At 41.6% G+C, this 27,462-nt stretch overlaps 1 protein-coding gene across 1 annotated transcript in view; it reads left to right on the top strand.

Moving 5' to 3' along the window:
- The window catches only part of LOC147449029 (uncharacterized), a 120,797-nt gene extending 101,963 nt beyond the window's left edge, over positions 1-18,834 (top strand). Inside the window, exons 2-4 of the mRNA XM_086522505.1 lie at positions 17,662-17,761; positions 17,826-17,867; positions 18,588-18,834. Coding sequence (XP_086378631.1) covers positions 17,662-17,761; positions 17,826-17,867; positions 18,588-18,713 — 268 coding nt within the window. The 3' untranslated portion in view covers positions 18,714-18,834. The remainder of the gene's footprint in view (positions 1-17,661; positions 17,762-17,825; positions 17,868-18,587) is intronic.
- The last annotated feature ends 8,628 nt before the right edge of the window (positions 18,835-27,462 follow it).

The following is a 27,462-nucleotide window of genomic DNA, read 5'->3' as shown; positions in this document are numbered from 1 at the left end:
ACACCATCTCTATGCCTCTCTCTATTATCTCCAAAGTACAATTCCATCTTACTCCTTATATATATACATAAATTCAGCATGTGTACCATGCTCAACCTCTGCAAATCAAAAGATCTCATCAACGGAATTAGCATTTTCATCACGATAATCAACCTTGGCGGCGGTGGCGTAAAGAAGAGAAGACGAAGAAGAAGATCGATAGTCATTTTGAGAACCTACACAAGTAAGTCCAAAACTTCTTCAAGCTTCACCATCACAAGGATTTGCTCTCTTCATTCAACCATCTTACTCCAACCATCCCACCCATTCTACCCATTGTAAATATATCATTAACTTTCTAGTGATTACTAACACTAACCACTAACATACTAACACAAAATAGCCATTGACCTAACCATAAAAGACACCTCACCTCAAGACATGTGTATAGTAACTCTCTCTCTCTCTCTCTCTCTCTCTCTCTCTCTCTCTCTCCTTACTTACTTTCACCTTATCTACCATCAATAATGCTCTCTTTTGAGCCCACACCCATGACTCAAGCAGACAAAGAAGGCCCACAATGTTTTGATATTCAAAAAAATCATAATCCTGATTTGTTAGCTTGTAAATTAGGATTTCCAATAATCCTAATGAGGGGTCTCCAACCTATAAATAGGCCCCTCTCCTTCTTGTAAAACAACCTCCAACATCTCACATAGCACCCCAACACTCTATGCGTGAGGAGAGACTTAGGTGTAGCAACCACTTGTGAACTTCACTCTTGGTGTGAGAGAAGCCTTCAAGCTACACATTGCAAGTGAGAGAGCGTGAGTTCCACAAATCTCAAAACCACTATTGTACATGCTCCTTCATCATCAATAAATTGAGGTTTGGTGCATCAAAGGCGTGATTCAACGTTTAAATCTTCGTCCTTCCATTTGTGCAATACGGTTTGGTAATTCAAGGTGACTTGTGTATTTTGAGTTTTATCGGTTGATCTTGATTTTAGAAAGTGTTTTAGTGTGTTTTTCATTGCCAGTTTTGTGTCCATTGTAAGAGGGTATTGTGGTGAGAGGTCTCCCACACCCTAAGACAGTGTGTGTGTATTTTGGCAATGATTAGCAATCACTAAGCATTGAGTGAGTTTTGTACAAGTTCTACGATAGCATCATAACGAACCATCTCCATTTGCAAGTCACAAATAAGGTATTACGCAAGATCCCTCCCTCTCTCTCTTCCCTTTGCTCTAGCTCTCTCTGGTCCATTTCATGTGTGTCTTGGTGTGAGGTTGCTTGTGTGTGTTGTGTGGTGCATCTTCTTGGTTGTGCCAAAATCTCTCTTGCGTCCTAGTTCGCATACCATAACTAGGTGGTGCCCCTATCTTGTTTGGGTTTGGCTGTGGGTTTGTTGTTGTGTTGTGCTTGTGGTTGCCCCAGCCCCAATTGAGCAGCACGGGAGCCTTGAGGGGTGTTTAGAGGTCGCCTCTCTTGTTGCCCGCCCCGGACCGCCTCAGTATTTTAAGCTCCATTGATGCACGTTGCTCTTTTGCAAACTTTGTCCCCTTTGGATCCCTATTTTCCTTCCTTTGGATCCTTGTTGATACCGGTCTCACAACCCTACCAATATTCTTGCTTTTACTCCCCTAGTACCTCCCCATATTAAGTGATCAGTTTAAAATGTGAAAATCATTTGGGAAAATTAGATATTAGTTTTTATGACATTACCTCTCTCTTGAAATCATAGTCGTCCTCGACTACCAGGTAGAGAAGATAAAGCCTAGTCATTAGCTAGTGGGTAGAGTATCCCTATCCCTATCTTAGCTAGTGGGTAGAGTATCCCTATCTTACCCTCCATTTGGTGCTGTAGAGATTTAGCTGCCGCAAGCATATCTGCACATTAGTTTGTATCAATCTTCCACAGTAGAGTGATAACCTCTACTTGGTGTTCGGTAGACGTTGTCTCCACAAACATGGTCCTAATCATGTATACTTTTTACCATTTGTGCACAATAAAGACAAAGAGAGTCTTATAAGACAGAAACTTTTTTTCATTTATAGATATTTACATTTGCTTACTCTAGGGAATCATTGTAAGCATTGACAAGGTTCATGTTATCCTTTAGTTGTATGGCTTATCCATCTAGCATCTTGAAAAGGAAAATTTTAAAACTTGATAAGATATCGTTGGATAGTATTACCGTCTCTCAATACCTTGTCTTCGTGTCAAAGAATGGACTCGGGAAGCATCAGCTAAGAATTTGAAAGGGACCATAGTATCTTTTTGCTAACTTAGCATAGTACTTTTGGTGTCGCGTTGGATTCTTGCCCGACGTGTGCCTTAATCCAGCCTTCTGAAACTTAAGCAAACAGTGCCTTCAAGGGGCAAGAAGCTTGAGTCACTCCCTTAATCGGGAAAGTGAGGCTTCATGTCCAAGGCTATGTGGAAAAAGAGGACTTCTTTATCCCTCCTCTCAAGCATGAGGATGTAATCCTAGGGGCACCATGGTTTGACCGCCTGGCTGCCGATGTTAAATTTCCTGAAAGGAGAATCTCCTTTAAGTTCAGGGAAAAAGACATGTATATAGATGCTAAGGAAATGGGTAACACTATCCCCATTATACATACATTAGCTTTCAACAAGACAATAAAGATCTCTATTTCCGTGTACATGATTTTTGTTAAATATTCTCAAAATGAACCTAATGCTTTAACAAAAGAAAATAAAAGCAACCAAAAGGAATTAGAGTTATCCAATTTTCTCAAGGGGTTTCAAGATGTTTTTATTGACGACATCCCTTGTAAGCTACCTCCTAAACGATGTAATGATGACCATGCAATTGAACTTCTTCCAAGAAGTTCACCGCCTAACAAACCTCCTTATAAAGTTTCTCAAGCTCAACAAGAGGAGATTATGCGGCAAGTGCATGAGTTAGTTGAGAAGGGCATGGTTAGGCCTAGCTCATCTCCATTTTTCTCACCTGTGCTATTAGTGCAAAAGAAAGACGGCACATATCATATGTGTGTCGACTATAGAGCACTAAATAGGATCACTATCAAGAATAGGTTTCCCGTTCCACGGGTAGAAGACCTATTTGATAAGCTACAAGGATCGACCTACTTCAATAGGATTGACCTAAAGAGTGGCCATCATCAAATAAGGATAGTTGATCAAGACATTGTAAAGACCGCATTTCGCACCACATTTGGTCTTTACGAATACATTGTCATGCCTTTTGGCTTGACCAATGCACCAGCCACATTCAATCGCTTGATGGAGAAGCTGTTCAGGCCTCATCGAACCTTCACAGGAGTGTTCTTTGATGATAATCATCTACTCTAATTCATTAGACGAACACAAGCAACACCTCCATGTAATATTTTAAGTTTTGAGAGAGAATAAACTTTATGTTAATCGAAAGAAAAGTGAATTTTTCTTGCAAGAGATTCAGTATTTAGGTCATATTATCTCTCAAGATGGCATCCAAATGGATCCATCAAAGTTAGAGGTAATAAAAGGATGTCCTAAACCAAGGAATCTTCATGAACTAAGAAGCTTTATAGGTATGTGTGCATACTATAGACGCTTCATAGAAAAGTTCTCACAAATTGTGGGACCATTACATGACCTAACAAGGAAAAGCGTTAGGTATACATGGTCTGCTAAGGAGAACAATGCTTTCAAAAAGCTTAAAGAAAAGCTTATCTCTCAACATGTGCTTACACTACCGGATCTCTCAAAACCATTTGAGGTCCAATGTGATGATTGTGGTGATTGCCTTGGAGCTGTTTTGCTCCAAGAAGGGCACGCCACAGGCTATGAGATTCGAAGGCTTGACCCTGTTGAGCAAGCTCTAGGCATATACGAAAAGGAAATCCTTGCAGTTCTACATGCCTTAGACTCATGGAAGCACTATTTATTGGGGACTCCTTTCATTCTGCGAACGGATCACCAAAGTCTGAAGTACTTTATGACGCAGACCAATCTCTCCAACAAACAAATGAGGTGGGCAAATTTCCTTTTGCAATTTCATTTTCATATTGCTCACATTGCTGGCAAGCATAATCAAGTAGCTAATGCACTCTCAAGACGGCCGAGAGTGAATGCGGTTTCCATAGCAACTCACAATGATCTATCTTCAATGATAGATGAGTACGCTATTGATCCCGATTTTAGAGATGTGATTTCATCCCTTGCATTAGGGAAGAAAGAAGAACCATTTACTTTACAAGATGGTTATCTTCTCTACGGCAATAGACTATGCGTTACTAACTCACTACATGAGAAAGTAATGTATGAATCTCATGCTCCACCGTATGCGGGGCATAGAGGGATTCAATGAACATACAAGAGTATGTTTCTAAATGTGTGTTTTGCCAAAAGACAAAATTTGATAGAGGGAAGCAACATGGATTGCTTCAACCCTTGCCAATTCCTAATTCACCATGGGAGAGCATATCCATGGATTTTATCTTTGGATTGCCTAAGTCTATCCATGGGAATACGGGAATATGGACGATAGTAGACAGGTTCAGTAAACAAGCTCATTTTATACATGTCGAAAAGACTATCAAAGCCCATCAAATGAAAACCCTCTTCATTTCAGAAATTTTCAAGTACCATGGCTTGCCAATGTCTATAGTGTCGGATAGAGATCGTAGAATGACCACTAATTTCTGGAAGGGTCTCTTTGAGAATTTAGGAACAAGGCTAAACTTCTCTTCGGCCTATCATCCACAAACGGATGGCCAAAGTGAAATAGCTAACCTAACAATTCTCGATCTACTAAAAGCCTATGTAACGGAAATAGATCAAAAATCCCAATGGGAGAAGTACTTACCCTTAGTGGAGTATGCTTACAATAACACTGTACATACTTCCACGGGAAAAGCACCTTTCGAGGTAATTGAGGGAAGATCAAAAAGTCCCTTGCTACTTAAGGTACATGGGAAGATCTTCGCTGCAGATGAGTATAGCCGAGACCTACAAGAATCTTTTCAAAAGATTAAGGATGCTATCTCTATCTCACAGCAAAGGCAAAAGGCTGCTGCTGACAAGCACAGAAGATCCCAAGCCTTTAAAGAAAACGAATGGGTCTTGTTAAAGTTTCCCAAGGCTCGATTAAGGAACACGACGGGCAAAAATCCTACGGGCCACCAAAAGTACTATGCTAAACTAGAAAAAAGGTACTATGGTCCCTTCCAGATTCTTAAGCAAATCAATGAGATGGCCTATCAACTCAAGTTGCCCAATCATTGGCTCATACACAATGCTTTCCATGTGAGCCTATTAAAGCCTTACAAAGGAGAGCCACCTCAAGAACCAACTATTGAAGACCCACCGGAGATCAAGGACCAAGAGGAGGTGCTGCAGCCCGAGTCCATTCTCCGACATGAAGACAAGGTATCAAGAGGCGGTAAGACTATCCGACGATATCTTATTAAGTTTAAGAATTATCCTTTTGAAGATGCTAGATGGATGCAAGGCATACAATTAAAGGATAACCTAAACCTTGTCAATGCTTACAATGCTTCCCAAGAGTAAGCAAATGTACAAAATGTTAAAAATGAATTTTTTTTTTTGTCTTATAAGACTCTCTTTTTCTTTATTGTGCACAAAAATGAAGTAGTATGCATGCTTAGATCAAGTTTGCGGAGACGACGTCTCCCAAACACCAAGTAGAGCTTGTCACTCTACTATGGAAGACTGATAGGACTAATGTGTAGACATGCTTGCGGCAGCCTCAGGCTCTCAAGTGCCAAATGGACTAGTCATCCATTGTGGAATGATGTCGTAGGGTAACATAGGGATCCTCTACCCGCTAAGAAAAGGACTCATGAATATGCTTTATCTTCTCTACACCATAGTCGAGGACGACTATGATTTCAAGAGAGAGGTACTGTCATAATAATCAATATCTAATTTTCCTAAATGATTTTCTCATGTTAAACTGATCATTTAATATGGGGAAGTGCCAGGGGAGAAAAAGCTAGAATATTGGTTAAGCTAGCAGACCGGCCACAGTAGGGATCCAAAGGGGGGGGGCCATATGCAGAAGAACCATGTGCAACAATGGGCTAAAAAGACCCTAAGGTTCAGCCCATTAAGACTTCCAAAATGCTAAGGTTCCAAAATTCAAAGGTTGTGTCCAAAGGTCAACCTTAAGGGAATTGGATGCTTTGTGTGTGACCAAAAAAGTCTTTGAATATCTGTACATAGGAGGGGGTGAGCCTAGCAAGTAGGGGATGAGAGAGAAGGCCACACACACACACACAAGCTCCCTTTACACAAAGGGAATGAGGGACACATGTCAGCTACCTAGGCCAGATGCCCACAAGGTGTACCCAATTCCTATTGGATGACCCTTGAAGTGGACCAATGAGAATTAGGCTAGAGTAAATTTAGCCTAATTAATTATAAAACACTTAATAAAAAGAACCAATAAAAATTAAGTCTCCTCGATGATTATTGGACAGCCCGTGAAGGGGCCCAATAGGAATTGAGCAGCCCAATGGGCTACTTAATTTCTATTGGTCAGAATGGGGAAAGGTCCAATGGGGATTTAATTCATTTAAATCAATTAAGTTTAATTGATTAAGCTCTCACAAAATGGGAAAGAGGGACATATGTCATAAGTCTATCACTTATGCTGCTTAATAGCCATTGACTTGACTTGGGGAGGTCCAATGGGGAGCCTGCAAGAGCAAATAGCAAGAGGGCTCGCCCAAGAGAGAGAGAGGGGGCTGATTTTTGCAAGGCATTATCACACACACACTCACACAATCTCATGTGTGAAGAAAGAGAAGACTATCTCTTCCCAAGCTTTATTGGAGAGCTCATCACCTACTCCAAGCTTGTGAGATAGAAGCCTACATCGACACACTCTTGGCTTGTGGATGAAAATCCAACCAAGATCCAAGTTTCAAGAGTGAATTTTTCTTATCGCAGATACACTTTCTGGGACATATCGTCTCAGCAGTAGCTTGAGTACAGATGGACCCGGCCAAGATTGTGACTATCCGCAATTGGCCAGATTTAAAGAATGTTCATGAAGTTAGAAGCTTCTTGGGTTGAGTGCCATTGTGCACCTTTTACGGGTCATCGCGGCATCGAAACCACCTTGAAAGGTGTAAAGGGTTACTTCTTTGGGCCGAGACTCAAAAAGGTTGTGGATGACTTTGGTCACAGTTGTTTAATATGCCAGAAGGTCAAGTTTGGCAAGCATAAGGCACATGGATTACTACAACCTTTACCCATTCCCACCCTCCCCTAGGAAAGTATTGCAATGGATCTCACTTTTGATGTCCCGAAGACACAGAGTGGACATGATGGCATTTGATCTCCCAAAGACACATAGTGGACATGATGGCATTTGGGTTGTCATCAACAAATTTAGCAAGCAAGCTCACTTCATTCCAGTGAAGAAAAAAAACAAGCCGGATTATTTAGAGAGATTGTTCATCGGAGATAGTTTTCCACTACATGGCATGCCTGAGACAATAGTCTCCGACAGAGATCCCCAATTCACGATTTTGTATTGGAGGGCTATTGGGGAGAACATTGGCACACGGTTCCAATTCTCGTCATCATTCCACCCGCAGACAATCGGGCAATCTAAGATTGCAATTCAGTTGTTCTGGATTTATTGAAGTCTTACATCTCTAATTAGAAGGCTCAATGGGATTTTTTTTGCCTTTGGTGGAATTTTCCTACAACAACACGATTCGCTCTGATGGCGGGGAAGACACCATTTGAGATCATTGAAGGTGCTCCAAAGGTTCTACCCTTCCTTAGCACTAAAGTTAAGATTTTTGAAGCCGACCAGTATACGAGGGACTTGGGCACTGCTTTTGCAAAGGACCGGGACGCTTAAGCGAAATCTCAAGAACAACATAAGAAGGCAACATATCGATATTGACAAGATTTGAAATTAAAGGAAGACAATTGGGTGCTCTTACGTTTTGAGAAGGCACGCCTAAGAAAATCAAAAGGAAAGAAGCGTCTTTTTCCAATTTTTAGCAGATATTATCGCCCTTTTTAGATAAAAGAAAAGATAAATGATGTCTCCTTTGTTGGAATTAGGGTTGCAGAGAAGCGCACACAGCTTAGAGAAGACGAAGGAAGCTCAAGGCACACAATAAGGATTGTGTTACTTAGTATGCAATGGAAAGATAGATAGCCCTAGAGTGATGGACGTATATCCAATGCTTGGGGGAAAAAACCTCCTAAAGAGGGAAAAATTGCCCCGGAGGTCCTAGTGTGTTCACACACATCACTACCACATGTATATGGTAACAAATTTCCCTTGGAGTGATGCGGTGAACGAGCACTGGCACATGAGTAATGGGAAGTGCCATGCCCTGAGGACATGATCAGTCCACAAAGGAGAGTAAGCCCAAAGATTTGCGGAAAGCTTCAAGCTTCTCATGAGACAATGCCTTTGTGAAAAGATCTGCAAGGTTGTCCTGTGTTGGCACATAAGCCAAGTTGATCTCTCCTGCTCAGAGCCTCTCCCCGACATAGTGGTAATGCACCTCAATGTGCTTTGTGCGAGCATGAAAAATTGGGTTCCTCGCAACTGCCAATGCGCTCTGACTGTCAGTGTAGATAGTATTGGTAGTGTCCTGTCCAACACCCGAATAAGCCATAAGGCGTCTGAGCCATACACACTCAATTGTAGTCGTGCCCCGTACTCAGCCTCACAACTCGAAGTGGCCATAGTAGGTTGCTACTTGCTCAACCATGATATACATGAACTGCCAAGCATGAAACAAAAACCACTTGTGGACACTCGCGTGTCAAAACAACCAGCCCAATCTAAGTCCGAAAAAGCATGTAAGTCTGGTGGCAATGATCCCCCCTTGGGATAAAACAATCCAAGATGTAAAGTGCCACTAAGGTAGCAAAAAATCCTCTTGACAGCCTGCCAATGCTTAGACCCTGGGCACTATGCATAAATCTGCTGACCTGTGAGACTGCAAACTGAATATTTGGCCTCGTGTTGCATACATATGAGGCATCCAACAGTAGTTTGGTAAAGAGTGACATCAACAGGATTGCCAGCATCATGTAGACTCAACTTCAAACCTGTTTCCATGGGAGTGGCAATAGGTTTGCAATCCTCAAGTCCAAACTTACATAGCAATGTCTCTATGTAACTTTTCTGACACAAGGCAATACCACCATCACTCTCCTTAGACTGTATACCCAAGTAATGATGCAACAGCCCCAAATCTTTCATCTTGAAAGTAGCATTCAAATCAGCCTTAAATTCAACAATATGTCTCTCATTTGGTCCAGTGATCAGCAAATCATTGACATAAATAACCACAATGAGAAGTACATCACCCTCACGCTTTACATACAATGTGCTTTCTGTTGGACTGTTATGAAAGCCTCGTTTAACCAAATGAGTGTCAGCTTTCTCATACCAAGAACGAGGAGATTGCTTCAACCCATACAAAGCCTTCTTACATTTGCACACTTTGTCTTCTTGTCCTTTTATGACGAAATCACGAGGCTGCGTTACATAAACTTCCTCAAACATGTCACCATTCAAGAAAGAAGTAACAATGTTTGATTGATGTACATCCTAACCAAAATGAACTGCCAATGCACATAGAAAACGCACAGCAGTCATACAACAAGTGGTAGCAAAAGTCTCTTCATAATCTATGACTTTTTGTTGTGCTTTGCAACAAGTTGAGCCTTATGGCGATCGATCTTACCATCCGGCTTGCGTTTCAACTTGTAAACCCACTTCGTACCAATGGCCTTTTTGTCAGCAGGAAAATCACATAAAGTCCATGTATCCTTTTCTATAAGTGCATCATATTCTGATTGCATGGCAACCATCCAATTTTTTGAATTATGTGCTTCATCAAAAGACAGAGGCTCCTCAACATCATGTAAGCTAGATACAGCCAAAGCATAAAAATCTGATGCATACGATGCATGGCGAGATCCTGAACGAGTACGACTAGACAAAGGTGCATCCAATTTACTGTCACGCAAAGTTTGCACCATCCATTTTGGCATACCTCTAGCCTGTTCATTTTCAGCCTTTTCCTCATCAAGTACATCATGTACATCTGCATCAGTAATAGGCGGATCTGTAACATTTTCAAAAACCCCCATAGGCTGTATATTTGCCTCATTGGAGCTTACATTCGTATTTCCACCACTCAAAAGAGGCAACAAAGTGTCATAAATGTCCTATGAGCTTACATTACTGTCTCTAGTACATGACAGCAAGGGCTGAATAGAATCTTCCACAAACACTACATCCCGTGAAACCAGAATCCAATTTGTTTGCGGATGATATCACCTGTAACCTTTGCTTTCAGCACTATAACCAACAAAAATACATTTGAAAGCCTTATCATCCAATTTTCTGCACTGTGTTTGTGGCACCAAAGCATATGCCAAACAACCAAAAACACGCATGTGCTCAATAGAAAGATTTCTATCATGCCATGCTTCATATGGAGTAATAAACTGCAAAGCTTTCAATATAGGACACCTATTAAGTACATAAGTGGCACACATGATGGCCTCAATCCAAAAAGAATGCGACAAAGCTTGATTTTTGACCATACATCGTGCCATCTCCGTCAGTGACCTGTTTTCCCTCTAAGCAACACCATTTTGATGAGGTGTATAAGGCACTGTACATTGGTGTTTTATCCGATGACTAGCCATAAATGCATTAAATTCATGAGACATATACTCCCCCCCTCGATCGGAACGGAGGGTGTCCATAGTACATTTCGAGACATTTTCAGCCATAGCAAGAAATTGTTTGAAGCACATAAAAACTTCGGACTTCGCTTTAAGCGGAAATACCCATGCATCCCTAGAGTAATCATCAATGAAAAGTCACGAAGTAAAGGTAATTGCCCAAGGACGGAGTTTGCATGGGTCCATAAACATTACTATGCACAAGCTGCAACCTGCATATGGCCCGAACTAAACCATCCTTTGGAAACATAGAACGATGCTTCTTACCCAAAATACAGCCTTCACAAACATGTTTGACAAGTGCTTCAAGAGGCGGCAAAGAAGCAACCATATCAGATTTCTGCAAACGCAGCAAATTGGCAAAATTCAGTTGACCAAAACGTGCATTTGCAAAATTTTGTCCACACTTGTCATACAAAGTGAGCTTATACAGCCCACGACACAAAAGGCCAGATGCAACAATTTCATCACCAAAACTAAGATCATGAACTGTACATCTGTCATCCACAAATTTGACTACAAGTCCAAGTCTAGCAAGTGCGGATACAGACAAGAGTTTCTTCTTGATCCCAGGTACATAAAGTGCATCAACAAGTGTGAAGGAACTGCCATTTGCAACAATAAGCACAATCTTTCCAACGCTCTGAACCGGATAAGAGGCATTGTTGGCACAAGTGATTGAATTCCCATGAGGGACATAATTGAGAGAGGTAAACAATTCACGATGTGAGGTAATATGCTTTGTAGCACCACTCTCGAAATACCACACATGTGAATCTGTAGCAACTGACACGCATGCATCATGGACAATAGGATTGTAAGTGCACTCTGCACTAAAATCCCATTCTGTATCAACATCAACAACACAGTTTCCTTTCACAGGAGACTCAACAATGGCTGCATTTGTAGTGGAACCAACATTTGCAGCGGAACCACCCTCTTTCTTCTTAGCCTCTTTGGCCTTTAATTTAGGACACGACTTGATCAAGTGATCATTAGCTTTACAATAATGGCAACGCATCTTCTTTTTGCCCTTATCACCAGAATTGCCAGACGAAGTGCTACCACCAGAAGCATTAGGAACAGAAGTTTGGCCACTCGCAGCAGAACCATAAGAAGTGGCTGCATTGCTGTTACCACCCTTTCTTTGAGAAACAATAAAATCTTGTTCAACTGCACGTTGCCTAGTCCTGTTTTTTGTGGAAAGTGACTCTTGCAACAATAATGGAAATAATACATCAAACCTGACAACTTGAGGATTTCCTTGGGCCATCAGTCTCCCAGTATTAGCAAAAGTCTGGTAGGAATCGATAAGGCATCAAGAACAGTCTGCACAAGGGAACTGTCTGAAATGACTTCACCTACAGAAATAAGTTGCTCATTGATATCCTTGACACCAACAAGGAAAGTGTACATATCATCTTCCTCATGCATAATCTTCGATTGCAACTCTTTATGTAGCAAAGCAATTTTAGCCTCATTGGGGCTTGCATAAAGACCTGCTAGAATATCCCAAGCCTTTTGCAGAGTTTGTTGAACGAATGTGAGGAACAATGGTGTGCTTCATAGAAAACGCAATCAATGCATGAGCCTACACATGCTTTAGATCCCAACGAGCTTGTTCTGCCGTAGGCAAAACAACTCTAATAGCAGCAATCCTTGCAGCAAGACCCGCAACATCCTCAACATCGCCCACATCCTCAGAACCAGGACGTACATCAATGCCTTGCACAATGTTCCAGACGCCCTTTGACACAAGAACATGTTGCATCATATAAGCCCACAAAGGGTAGTTGTCCCCATCCAACCTGTCCTCAGCAACAAACATCTTGAACACATCTGTGTTTTTGTCATCCATGGTAAATGTTGCACCTGATGTGAAAACTGTCCGAAAATAGGAGAAACGGAGCGGGAACAACACGTTCTATATAGCACAAATTGTAGAAGACTATGAGGCACCTATTATGCAAAAAACGGAACTGAAATTTTTTTTGCACAAAATGAAGAAATAGCCTGTGCAGTACTGCCTGTAGTGGAAACGGAGGCCGAAATGAGCCCGAATCAAAAATTTGAGCAGACTAAGCTCTAAGAGCTGTCCCCAAATTTTGTCGACCTGCGAACGCTCTCCAAAGCTCACTGAAATCGAAGAAAGTGATCACGCGTGTGCTGGAGCAGCTAGCGACTAAGCCCGGGAGCACGCAAACTGCTCTGATACAATTGTTGGAATTAGGGTTGTAGAGAAACACACACAGTGATGTGCATATATTCAATGCTCGGGGGGAAAAACCTCCTAAAGAGGAAAAAAATGCCCCGGCGGTCCTAGTGTGTTCACACACATCACTACCACATGTATATGGTAACATCCTTTCGACTCAAGTTGCCCGATGCTTGAAAGATTCACAATGGATTCTATGTGAGTCTATTAAAGCCTTTTAAAGGTGATGTGATAGTAGAAGGGGAGACACATGAGCAACCCGAAGTGGAGGAAAGCGAGGAGAACTCGCTCCATAACAGATTTTGGGACACAAGTACAAAAAGATAAAAGGTAAAGTGATTAGGCAGTTCTTGGTTAAATTCAAGAATTATCATGCATTGGGTACGAAGTGGATGGAGGAGGAGGACCTAGCGGATATTCCTTAGATTTAGGAACTTTACCTTGAAGCATTCGGTTTAGCATAGTCTACTCCGATAGAACCCCGAATTTAGCAAGGGTGAATCTAGTGCAACGGGTTTTCACAAGAGGGGAGTTACTATGTTCCTTTGTCAATAGATTATCCCAATTTTTGAAGAAGGTCACTGATGGCCCCTTTGGGTTTCAGGGATACTTATGGGCTGACCATTATTCTGTTGTATGACTTTATGATACGAAATTCCCAAAAATGAATATGGTTGATTTGTACTCTCTCACTTGACTTGTTTGAGTGCCGGAACTGAAAGATGAATTGACTCTAGCATTTCGGTCTAATAAATCTCTATAGACATGATCGCAATAAGGATTAGTCAATGAGGCATCAGTGAGGTCTAGACTGGATCTAGATGCGATTACTAAATACGTTGCTCGTAATCATGTCTGAGATTTGGAATGATTTTTTCTGTGATTTGTCATGTGATGTCGTGTGATGTGACTGTCATTTTGTGCAAGTGTTAGATGTGTCGTGTCTACTTCATCGGTACTAATAGTCAGTATCTAATAAGACAGTTTATGGCCTTTGTCTGTTTTACAAGTGTAATCGAGGGCGATTATAATTCTTTCAACAGGGGGGTATGTCACAATTCTTTCGAGAGGGGGGTATGTCACAAACTGATGATGTGGTAGTGTTTGCAAACACACATACAACAGGGACGTGATGACATGGCTATCTGTACAGATTCTTGCAATATACGTTGGCCTGGTGACGTGTCATCTATACAAAAGCTCGTAATTTATGTTGACCTTGTGACGTGGTAGAACGTACGAATTTTTGTTATTTACGCTGACTTACTGATGTGGCAGAGTGTAAGGATTTTTGCAAATTACCTGACCGCTTTTTGTTGGCAGATTTTAGACCTGTTGTTTTTGGGACATTATTGCTTTTGAGTTTGAAGCCTTTGGGCATCTGCTTTTAGCATCCTTTGTAAGTTTGTATAAGTGGACCCAAGGGGGTCACTTGGTAGAGCATCTGGACGCAGAGTCTGAGAGCGAGCACCCACGAGTTGGTTGTACTTTTCTCAAAGATTAATATAAATGAAATACTGAAAGGGGCACAATCTTTGGGGCCGTATCTCTTGGCACGAAACAATAACAGGAAGTGTCTACTCTCTTTTGATCTGTGAAGTATTTTGAAGTGAATCTTTGTTGTGTCATGGTAGAACCTTAACTTGGGGTGTCCAAGTTTGTTACATTGGCCCCAAACCTTGACGCCCCTTTTGGTATTTCTTTATATTACTTGAACTCGGTACAATGCTAGAAACTATGCACATAGTTAAAGGTCCTTGGCCTTGAAAAAAAGACAAACTCAAAAGCATATGGTCCCAAAAACACTAGTGCCCAAAATGTAGCAGTGCGTTTTGTGAAAATCAGTACAGCCTGTTAGAGAAAAATCCAGAATCCATGTAGACTACCACGTCACTAGTCAGTGAAAATTTTGAAAATCCATACATCCTATCACGTCACCAATTTTTATGCTATTTTTTGCATGTGCATGAGGGTCCAGCCTTATTTTAATGCCTTTATGTCACTTGGGCCCCATCGAATGGGGTCCCAAAAGTTGGTGGAAACTCTTCTCTATAAAACTAGGCCACTCGGCAAGACTTTAGTTAGTCTAGTCTCTCCACACACACACACACACACACAGAGTCAACACACAATAGTACTCCACACAAACACAAGGGACACTTTACTTCACTTGAAAGAGCTGAACTGAAAGAAAGAGAGAGAAAAGAAATGACAGAGAGATGTCAGGTCCCAACCCTCAAGGGCCCCCTTGCTCTGTTGCTAGAGCAAGTACTTTCTTTTTTCTTGCACAAATGCTCATACAATTACTGGATACTAAGATGCTGATGCTAGTGGGTACTGATGCTACTGATGTTGATACTGCTGAGTCTATGTCGACGAGATGACAACGATGTCAAGGCTGAAATTGGAAAATGCTAGGTACTTCTGCGGTGGATCTGCAATTACGGAGGTATTGCGGGAAGGATCTGCAACCGCCAATGCATGCAAGGCTGAAATGCAGAAAAGCTAACTGATCTAGGTTGAATCCGAAAAGGGCTAGCGTCTTTGGGCTTAAATAAAAAATGCTAGGCTAATCTGGGTGCTAATGGTTGATGCGGCGAGAATCGGCAATCGAGAAGGGTGAGTTATGGTGAGGTTCAAGGTTGATCAAAAAATGCTAGTTTTATGGGCTGAAAACACTAACCTTGTCCTTAGTAAACGCTAGGGCTCCTGAGGTGCTACCGACTGATGGGTGCCTGCCTCCTTGTGTCCCTACTTCTTTTGCTTCTATTGAGCGCCTGGGTCTTGCTTTTATATTTCCTTTAGCCATTTGCCCTACCTACATTCCAATTCACTTATTGATAAATTACCTATAAGAGGTAGTTCACGAAGTGAAATATTATCCTATGCAAGAGAGAGTATGCAACTATGACCCCGGTGTGTCTGCTAGAGGCTCACGAAGGTGTCAGGCTCTGTCCTAAGCTACTAGCTCATGCTAGACTCAGGCAAAACATATCCACGTAGCGCAACTGAAGTGCGCACGTGACAAGCGGAGTTCCACACCTAGAAGCACTGACCCCAAAGATTGGAACCCCTTTCAATATTTCTTTTTTTATTGCTCTTCACAAAGTACAATTGTTGAGGGTCCTCTCTGCAAGTGTGCAGTTTGCTAGAGATTGACCCAAGGATACACTTATAAAGATACAAGGGTCCCTAAAAATACGGTGCATGTTGCTAAATGGACTTTTTAAAAAAAGTCATTTCTATTTATTGAATTAGAATATTTAATTGTGTGCACTTGAATCGTAAGGTTAGGAACTATAGATCTGCTGAAATTATTAAAAGCCATCAGGAGTAGATAACTCTGATGCGTCATATAATGGGTGACCTTAAGCATCGCGAAGGGATTGTGTTGTTGGTTTGATAGAAGAGACGGGAAAACACATATTCTTGATGCGTCACGTGATAGGTGACAGGAGCATTGGAACAAAAATATTTCAATGGCAGGAAACCTAAACTGGAAAAAGGAATACGCCGAAAGACGCAAGCACAAGAATAAAGATGGGTTCTTAGAAGCTTTTTCTAAAAAGCAGAATATTTTTAGATGTTTTGGTAAAGTTCAAGAATCATTCTACTCTAGACGTTGAGTGGATGAGTGAGCACGAATTAGCATCTTATCCCGAGCATCTGGAAGGTTAAGTACAAGCACTACAATTGAGGACAACTGCTAGAAGCCAGAGGGATATTACTAAATGGGCTATTTTCTTATTTTTTTGAGTAGTTTCTATTCAGCTAAATTAGGATAGTTAATTGTGTGCACTTGAACCGTAAGGCTGGGAAATGTAGATCTCTTTGGAATTATTAAAAGCCATCAGGAACGAACAACTTTGATGTATCATATGATGGGTGACATCAAGCATCGCGAAGGGGTTGTGCTATTAGGTCGGTAGGAGAGACCAAGAAACAGATATTCCTGATGCGTCACGTCATGGGTGACAGGAGCATCGGAAAGCGAATATTCCGTAATACGCATAAAGACGCAAGCACAAGAATAAAGATGGGTGCTAAGAAGATTTTTCTAAAAAGCGAAATATTTTTAAGTGTTTTCCAGGAAGAGAGGAATCTGTGTTTGCATTCTATCTGTGCCTGAGAATTGCATCCGAGGATGCATGGAATGTACGTGCGTAACATCAATTTTTAGCTCACTTTTTTTTAAAAAAAGTGCGTGGCTGCCCACCAAATAATCAGCCCACTTAAAATAAAGTAAGGACTAATAAAAAAGACCAACGACCTCTTCTAACAATTGCAAAAGAGGACCAATGCTCACTCTTTCTCCTCTCTCTAAATTTGCCGCAAGGTCTCTCTCTCCCTCTCTCGATAATTTTTCGCGCGGGAAAGAATTGACCATTGAGTATGATGATTTAGAATGGAGGGGTCAAAAAGATTTCTTGCGTTTGTAAAAAGATTCTCCCGAATAAAGATTCTCTTAAGAGGGAGGGGGGGACCAACCCATCTTCAAGTCCCAAATACTGTGTCGATCTTCTCCCTCGTCTCTTTTGGTTGAATATTTATTTATTTTCAGCTTGTTAATTATTCGTGTGTGCTCCTGTTTGTGACAGCGGCCCCCAAAGCTGCGCTGCTTAAAGGCTTTGCCTTTCAAAATAGCCAGGACTTGAGTTGTATAGACAAGAGCTCAACTTTCTGCATGCTCATGCTTTATTCTCTAATGTTTCTTGCTTCTGGTGTTGTAGAAACTTAAATGGTGAGAATCTTGCTGGATTTGAAGTTAAAAATTTGCAAAACCTGGAAAACCAGCTCCAAGCTGGTGTAACTCGAGTGAGGGCAAGAAAGGTACATTCACACCATCTTCCAGTTAAAAAGTGTCAAACTTTGATTCAACTTTGTCTCCAAACAGATGCAACTGCTGATGGAGCATATCCAAGATTTTCGTAAAAAGGTGTGAATTTTCAATTCCCTAATACAGCGCATTATACGTTTTATCCTCATCTTCTTTCTCTTTTGATCTAGGAACTACTTCTTTTTCAGGAGAACGAGCTTCTTAAGTCTAAGGTGACCTTCATAGATTTGCATAGAATTCATCTTAACCCTTTTGTCTCTCAATGCATGCACCTGCCTTGCATAGAGCAACAGAGTTTCCTTATTGGCCTACATAAGAGCCGATGCCTGCTGGGTATGAAGAGGTTTAGTGCATTTATAAGAAAACCACTCTCACACGGGTTACGAAGGGCTTTAGTACATTTTAGGGGGACAAGTTCCTACATTGTAGTAGAGCAACAAATAGATACGATTTTATGCGTGTTAGCATGCATTCCATGTAGGAAAACGGAGTTTGTTTCAATGTTTTCTACACGATGCATAACATCATGAGCTTCTGCTCGGGAGGCACGGCATACGTAGCTAGGTACGATTGGGGGTAGGGGACTACCGGCCCGGTGGGAGGCACCACTTACCTAGCTAGGTATGCCATGCCTCCGTCATAGAAGCTCATGATGTTGAGATAAGTCACAATTTGGGAATTATTGTGAGAATTTGTCCAAAACCTCTTGTGATTTTGGGAGTCTAACCAATCAAGATTAAGTGGAACTCCTCCATATATTTGACATTTGTTTTCTTGTCTCTATTAAGACTGATTTCCTTCTTATCTCTGATATTGCAGCTTCTTGAAGCTTCCTCCACACAAGCAGGTAGTGTTACCACAGAGACCACCTCTCAGGACATTCAAGACATTTCGAGCATAAAAGCCGGCTCTGGAAAGCCACATGCATTTTACACAAGAGAATGAGTCCATCATAAGTGTGGCTGAAACAACCCTCCAGCTTGCATGTCCTCCAATGCAAATAAGAGCTTGATGGGGAAAAGTTGTTTGTGTGGATGAGGAACTCTTTCACACCTTGCGAAGTTGGTCTAACCAAATGTAATAGCTCAAAGGGATATTTGGTCTAATGGTAAAAATAATAAATAGTGTTGTACCAAGTGTGGTTTAAGCAATTTTTGTTTGATTGCTTGCAACATTTTAATCATCACAATGAAGGGCCAAAACATTATTAAGTCTCATGTTTTGGCATTCTAACCTCAGAAAAGCTTATCTCAAGAGTATTTGAAACTTTCCAAGAAAATTGTCACTGCAACAAACAAAAGACTGGATTTGTGTAACAAACTTGGACACCCCAAGTCTAGATTCATTCTGTCATGACATAGCAGAGATTCACTTAAAAACAATTCACAATTCAAGAGAAAGTTGACATGGCCCAGCGTAGTTCCGTGCCGAGAGAGATTGACCCCAAACACTGACGCCCCTTTCGGTATTTCTTTTATATTAATCTTTGAGCAAAGTACAACTTCCCGACAATGGATACAGAATCAACAACTTCCCCATAGAATGGTAACAAGAAGTCTCAAGAAAGTGGGTAGCCTGATACAAGTAAGGAAACTATAGAGAAATTAGAGAAGGCAGACAAAGCTCACCCTAGAAACATAGAGGCCATCCCAAGATACCGCTTCACGTTAATCGCCCATAAAAGAATGACATCCCTAGTGGTTCAGAAGACTGTTCTATCATCCACGTTTGGAACGAAATATGAAGGATCGAAGCAAGTATGTAGTATCTCATGGAAGTGGTTCAAATCCTAGGCATAGGTGTCTGGTATTATGAAGGAAACTCACCTGACATCCATAAAACCCCTTTCCTGTACAATAATCTATTTGAGGTTCTTTGGGATACAAACCTAAAAAACCTGATGGTAATTGAGGGGAATGGGAAAGGACCAATGGAGGAGGACAATAGGAAAGAGGACAATGAAGAAGAGTACCTCGAAGTAGAGGAGCTCGTTCCCCTCTATCAATAATAGAAGTGTTTGCTCTTTATTCTTAGAACGTGCAGAAAGGGATCACAATCGAGAAGAAGCGCGCCCTGTTCTGGGATGAAGTTAGGACGGGAAAAGACATCAAATGTTGGGCTATTCAAGAGCACCACTTGAAAACATTTTAATCCAAAGAAGAGCCAAAACATTATTAAGTCTGATGTTTTGGCATTCTAACCTCAGAAAAGCTTATCTCAAGTCCGTGAATATTAGTAATCAAGTATTTGAAACTTTCCAAGAAAATTGTCACTACAACAAACAAAAGACTGGATTTGTGTAACAAACTTGCACACCCCAAGTCTAGATTCATTCTGTCATGACATAGTAGAGATTCACTTAAAAAAAATTCACAATTCAAGAGAAAGTTGACATGGCCCAGCGTAGTTCCGTGCCAAGAGAGATTGACCCCAAACACTGACGCCCCTTTCGGTATTTCTTTTATATTAATCTCTGAGCAAAGTACAACTTCCCGACAATGGATACAGAATCAAAAACTTCCCCATAGAATGGTAACAAGAAGTCTCAAGAAAGTGGGTAGCCTGATACAAGTAAGGAAACTATAGAGAAATTAGAGAAGGCAGACAAAGCTCACCCTAGAAACATAGAGGCCATCCCAAGATACCACTTCACGTTAATCGCCCATAAAAGAATGACATCCCTAGTGGTTCAGAAGACTGTTCTATCACCCACGTTTGGAACGAAATATGAAGGATCGAAGCAAGTCTGTAGTATCTCATGGAAGTGGTTCAAATCCTAGGCATAGGTGTCTGGTATTATGAAGGAAACTCACCTGACATCCATAAAACCCCTTTCCTGTACAATAATCTATTTGAGGTTCTTTGGGATACAAACCTAAAAAACCTGATGGTAATTGAGGGGAATGGGAAAGGACCAATGGAGGAGGACAATAGGAAAGAGGACAATGAAGAAGAGTACCTCGAGGTAGAGGAGCTCGTTCCCCTCTATCAATAATAGAAGTGTTTGCTCTTTATTCTTAGAACGTGAAAGGGATCACGATCGAGAAGAAGCGCGCCCTGTTCTGGGATGAAGTTAGGACGGGAAAAGACATCAAATGTTGGGCTATTCAAGAGCACCACTTGAAAACATTTTAATCCAAAGAAGAGCCAAAACATTATTAAGTCTGATGTTTTGGCATTCTAACCTCAGAAAAGCTTATCTCAAGTCCGTGAATATTAGTAATCAAGTATTTGAAACTTTCCAAGAAAATTGTCACTACAACAAACAAAAGACTGGATTTGTGTAACAAACTTGCACACCCCAAGTCTAGATTCATTCTGTCATGACATAGTAGATATTCACTTAAAAAAAATTCACAATTCAACAGAAAGTTGACATGGCCCAGAGTAGTTCCGTGCCAAGAGAGATTGACCCCAAACACTGACGCCCCTTTCGGTATTTCTTTTATATTAATCTTTGAGCAAAGTACAACTTCCCGACAATGGATACAGAATCAACAACTTCCCCATAGAATGGTAACAAGAAGTCTCAAGAAAGTGGGTAGCCTGATACAAGTAAGGAAACTATAGAGAAATTAGAGAAGGCAGACAAAGCTCACCCTAGAAACATAGAGGCCATCCCAAGATACCGCTTCACGTTAATCGCCCATAAAAGAATGACATCCCTAGTGGTTCAGAAGACTGTTCTATCACCCACGTTTGGAACGAAATATGAAGGATCGAAGCAAGTCTGTAGTATCTCATGGAAGTGGTTCAAATCCTAGGCATAGGTGTCTGGTATTATGAAGGAAACTCACCTGACATCCATAAAACCCCTTTCCTGTACAATAATCTATTTGAGGTTCTTTGGGATACAAACCTAAAAAACCTGATGGTAATTGAGGGGAATGGGAAAGGACCAATGGAGGAGGACAATAGGAAAGAGGACAATGAAGAAGAGTACCTCGAAGTAGAGGAGCTCGTTCCCCTCTATCAATAATAGAAGTGTTTGCTCTTTATTCTTAGAACGTGAAAGGGATCACAATCGAGAAGAAGCGCGCCCTGTTCTGGGATGAAGTTAGGACGGGAAAAGACATCAAATGTTGGGCTATTCAAGAGCACCACTTGAAAACATTTTAATCCAAAGAAGAGCCAAAACATTATTAAGTCTGATGTTTTGGCATTCTAACCTCAGAAAAGCTTATCTCAAGTCCGTGAATATTAGTAATCAAGTATTTGAAACTTTCCAAGAAAATTGTCACTACAACAAACAAAAGACTGGATTTGTGTAACAAACTTGCACACCCCAAGTCTAGATTCATTCTATCATGACATAGTAGAGATTCACTTAAAAAAAATTCACAATTCAACAGAAAGTTGACATGGCCCAGCGTAGTTCCGTGCCAAGAGAGATTGACCCCAAACACTGACGCCCCTTTCGGTATTTCTTTTATATTAATCTTTGAGCAAAGTACAACTTCCCGACAATGGATACAGAATCAACAACTTCCCCATAGAATGGTAACAAGAAGTCTCAAGAAAGTGGGTAGCCTGATACAAGTAAGGAAACTATAGAGAAATTAGAGAAGGCAGACAAAGCTCACCCTAGAAACATAGAGGCCATCCCAAGATACCGCTTCACGTTAATCGCCCATAAAAGAATGACATCCCTAGTGGTTCAGAAGACTGTTCTATCACCCACGTTTGGAACGAAATATGAAGGATCGAAGCAAGTCTGTAGTATCTCATGGAAGTGGTTCAAATCCTAGGCATAGGTGTCTGGTATTATGAAGGAAACTCACCTGACATCCATAAAACCCCTTTCCTGTACAATAATCTATTTGAGGTTCTTTGGGATACAAACCTAAAAAACCTGATGGTCATTGAGCGGAATGGGAAAGGACCAATGGAGGAGGACAATAGGAAAGAGGACAATGAAGAAGAGTACCTCGAAGTAGAGGAGCTCGTTCCCCTCTATCAATAATAGAAGTGTTTGCTCTTTATTCTTAGAACGTGAAAGGGATCACAATCGAGAAGAAGCGCGCCCTGTTCTGGGATGAAGTTAGGACGGGAAAAGACATCAAATGTTGGGCTATTCAAGAGCACCACTTGAAAACATTTTAATCCAAAGAAGAGCCAAAACATTATTAAGTCTGATGTTTTGGCATTCTAACCTCAGAAAAGCTTATCTCAAGTCCGTGAATATTAGTAATCAAGTATTTGAAACTTTCCAAGAAAATTGTCACTACAACAAACAAAAGACTGGATTTGTGTAACAAACTTGCACACCCCAAGTCTAGATTCATTCTGTCATGACATAGTAGAGATTCACTTAAAAAAAATTCACAATTCAACAGAAAGTTGACATGGCCCAGCGTAGTTCCGTGCCAAGAGAGATTGACCCCAAACACTGACGCCCCTTTCGGTATTTCTTTTATATTAATCTTTGAGCAAAGTACAACTTCCCGACAATGGATACAGAATCAACAACTTCCCCATAGAATGGTAACAAGAAGTCTCAAGAAAGTGGGTAGCCTGATACAAGTAAGGAAACTATAGAGAAATTAGAGAAGGCAGACAAAGCTCACCCTAGAAACATAGAGGCCATCCCAAGATACCGCTTCACGTTAATCGCCCATAAAAGAATGACATCCCTAGTGGTTCAGAAGACTGTTCTATCACCCACGTTTGGAACGAAATATGAAGGATCGAAGCAAGTCTGTAGTATCTCATGGAAGTGGTTCAAATCCTAGGCATAGGTGTCTGGTATTATGAAGGAAACTCACCTGACATCCATAAAACCCCTTTCCTGTACAATAATCTATTTGAGGTTCTTTGGGATACAAACCTAAAAAACCTGATGGTCATTGAGCGGAATGGGAAAGGACCAATGGAGGAGGACAATAGGAAAGGACAATGAAGAAGAGTACCTCGAGGTAGAGGAGCTCGTTCCCCTCTATCAATAATAGAAGTGTTTGCTCTTTATTCTTAGAACGTGAAAGGGATCACGATCGAGAAGAAGGGCGCCCTATTCTGGGATGAAGTTAGGACGGGAAAATACATGAAATGTTGGGCTATTCAAGAGCACCACTTGAAAACATTTTAATCCAAAGAAGATCCAAAACATTATTAAGTCTGATGTTTTGGCATTCTAACCTCAGAAAAGCTTATCTCAAGTCCGTGAATATTAGTAATCAAGTATTTGAAACTTTCCAAGAAAATTGTCACTACAACAAACAAAAGACTGGATTTGTGTAACAAACTTGCACACCCCAAGTCTAGATTCATTCTATCATGACATAGTAGAGATTCACTTAAAAAAAATTCACAATTCAAGAGAAAGTTGACATGGCCCAGCGTAGTTCCGTGCCAAGAGAGATTGACCCCAAACACTGACGCCCCTTTCGGTATTTCTTTTATATTAATCTTTGAGCAAAGTACAACTTCCCTTGGGTGCTCGCTCTCTCAGACTCTGCGTCCTGATGCTCTAAGAAGTGGATCGCCCTTGGATCACTTATAAAGATTACAAGGGGTGGTTAAAGCAGAGCCCCAAAAGCATGAAACTCAAAAGCAATTCAATCCCAAAAGCAACTGGTCTTCAAAAGCTATCAAAAGCACCAACGCCAATTGCGGAAAATCCGTACAGCCAGGCCACATCAGTAGCCAATGTGAAACATGGAAGTCCATACATTCTTCCACATCAGCAAGTCAACGCAAATCGCGGAGAGTCGTATTGTCTGCCACATCAACCTGTACATACAGTGTTGTCCACGTCAGCAAGGCTTATCCGGAGGGTGCTATCACATCATCGGTTTGTGACATACCCCCCTCTTGAAAGAATTATAATGGCCCTGGATTACGCCTGCAAAACAAAGAGAGGCGATAAACCAACTCAATAGAGACGGACTGTAAGTACCAACGCACTAGACACCACACATCTAGCACTTGTACAAAGACGACAGTCACATCAGAGGACATCACATGGCATCACAAGACATCACGTGAAAAATCATTACAGAAAAATTCATTCTAAATCTTTGACCATGACTGCCAACAACGTATTAGTAACCGGATCTAGATCCATCCTGGACCTCACTGATGTTGGATTAACTAACCCTTATTGTTGTCATCATGTCTATAGAGATTCATGAGACCAAAATGTTGTAGTCATTTCGTCCTTCAGTTCCTGCACTCAAACAAGTCAAATGAGAGAGAACAAATCAATCATGTTTAGTTTTAGGAATTCCGTTTCATAAATTCATATAGCAGAATACTATCAGCCCATCATTATCCCTGAAACCCAAAGGGGACATCAGTGACCTTATTCAATCGAAGTAATCTGTTGACAAAGGAGCGGAATGACTCCCCTCCAATGCAATCCCTCTACACCAGATTCAACCTTGCTAAGTTTCAGGTTCTATCGGAGTAGACGACGCTAAGCCGAATGCTTCAAGGTAAAGTTCCAAAGTTTAAGTATCCGCTAGGTCCTCCCCCTCCATCCACTTCACATCTAATATCGAATAGTTCTTGATTTAACCAAGAACCCCCGAATCACTTTACCTTTCATCTTTCTTTCCTTGTGTGTCAAAATCAGTTTAGGAACGAGTATCTCCTCGCTCTCTTCCACTTCGGGTTGCTCATCAAGCTCCCCATCAACTGACACCTTAATTGACACCTCACCTTTGAAAGGTTTCAAGAGATTCACATGGAATGCATTGTGAATCTTCCAAGTATTAAGCAGCTTGAGTCGAAAGAAGACATCATTTATCTTTTCTTTAATCTGGAAAGGGCCATCATACCTCATGCCAAGCTTTGGAAAACGCCATTCTCAACACGTCAGAGCACCCAATCGTCTTCCTTTAATTTAAAAATCTCATTGACGTCGATCCACTGCCTTCTTATGTTGTTCTTGAGATTTCTCTAAAGCCTCGCGGACCTTGGCAAAAGCAATGTCCAAGTCCCTCGTGTATTGGTCGGCTTCAAAAATCTTGTCTTTAGTGTTGAGAAAGGGTGATACCTTCGGAGCACCTTCAATTATCTCAAATGGTGCCTTCCCCGTCAAAGAGTGAACCGTATTGTTGTAGGCGGATTCCACCAAAGGCAAAACAAATTCCCATTGAGTCTTCTGATCAGAGATTTAAGACTTCAAATCTAGACCAACTAAGTTTTGAATCGCTATTAGTGGACTCGCGTCTGCCCCCAGAGCCACGCGAACTACGTCGCTCACTCTGTCTTAAAGAAGATCGATGACCACGAGGGCTAGGATGGCCTGATGCTCGTAGCCGAGGGGGTTGATGCGAGGGAATCGTAGAAGAGGGTTCCAAGGAAAATGGTGAAGGAAATGTAGTAGCAGGGGCTGAGGGAAAGGGTGAAGGAAAGGTAGTGGGGGCCTACGAGGGCATGGGCGAGGATGAGAGGAAAATTCCTTATTGGGACAACTGATGTGGCGTATATGAAGAGAAGATCCCTTGCGAAGCTCGCTTATATTCTTGCACAAGAATGAGGCTATATGGGGATCCATAGGGACCAAATGAGAAGGAGGACAAGGAGGGGATTGGTCATAGGGACCGGAGCCCCTAGAAGGATTCCTTGAAGAGGAGTTCACGGTTGTCCTAAAAGAGCGGAAGAAGTATTTTTCTTGCCCGACCATGCCACAACTAAAAAAGAGAGAAAAGAGAACTCAAATACAACCTAAACATACTAAACGGGCAGCACATTGCATGCAAATAGGTGTGCCAAAACCTCTCTAGTAGAGGGGCTACAGCCATGCCATAAACTAGGGGTTTTGGGAAACCCATTTGACTCCTCTATTAGAGTTGTTTTGGCATGCCTATTTCCATGTAATGGGCAACCCAAACGGGCTGCCGACCATTGAAGGGGGTCGGCAAAATAGGGTCAAAAAAACATGAGCATGGGGGACAGCCCATGGGCTTGCACGAGCCTTGGACTCGACCAATTTAAGGAATGACTTTGGCCCCTCTATTAGAGGGTTTTGGGCTGGCACCCATTGCATGTGATTAGGCATGCAAACAAACCTTTATTAGTGGATCCAAACTCATGCCGTTTGGCCCCTCTATTAGAGAGGTTTTGGCGTGCCTATTTGCATGCAACGGGCTGTCCGTTTGGGGAGCCCATTGCACACAAATAGACATGCCAAAACCCCTCTAATAGAGGGGACTAACTCATACCCAAAACTAGGGGTTTTTTGATGATTTTGTCCCCTCTTTTAGAGGGGTTTTGGGTTACCATTTGGCCCCTCTATTAGAGAGGTTTTGGCATGCAATGGGATGCCCATTTGGGGAACCCATTGCATGCAAATAGGCATGCCAAAACCCCTCTAATAGAGGGCCAAACGCATACCCAAAACTAGGGGCGTTGAGATTAGTTTGACCCCTCTAGTAGAGGGGTTTTGGGCTACTATTTGGCCTCTCCTATTAGAGAGGTTTTGGCATGCCTATTTGCATGCAATGGGATGCCTGTTTGGGGATCCCATTGCATGCAAATAGGCATGTCAAAAACCCTCTAATAGAGGGGCCAAACTCATACCCACAACTAGGGGTTTTCGGATGATTTGGGGTTTTGGGATGAGTTTGGCCCCTCTATTAGATGTTTTTTGTGCTACCGTTTGTCCCCTCTATTCAAGGGGTTTTGGCATGCCTATTTGCATGCCACTACAAGTGATTATGGGGAGGACGAGATAACATATCTACCGCAC

Source organism: Adiantum capillus-veneris, chromosome 10 (genome assembly GCF_014529385.1).
Source record: "Adiantum capillus-veneris isolate H3 chromosome 10, ASM1452938v2, whole genome shotgun sequence".
Classification (NCBI taxonomy): Eukaryota; Viridiplantae; Streptophyta; class Polypodiopsida; order Polypodiales; family Pteridaceae; genus Adiantum; species Adiantum capillus-veneris.
The sequence above is the reverse complement of the archived record's forward strand: the minus strand, read 5'-3'. Positions and strand labels throughout refer to the sequence as shown.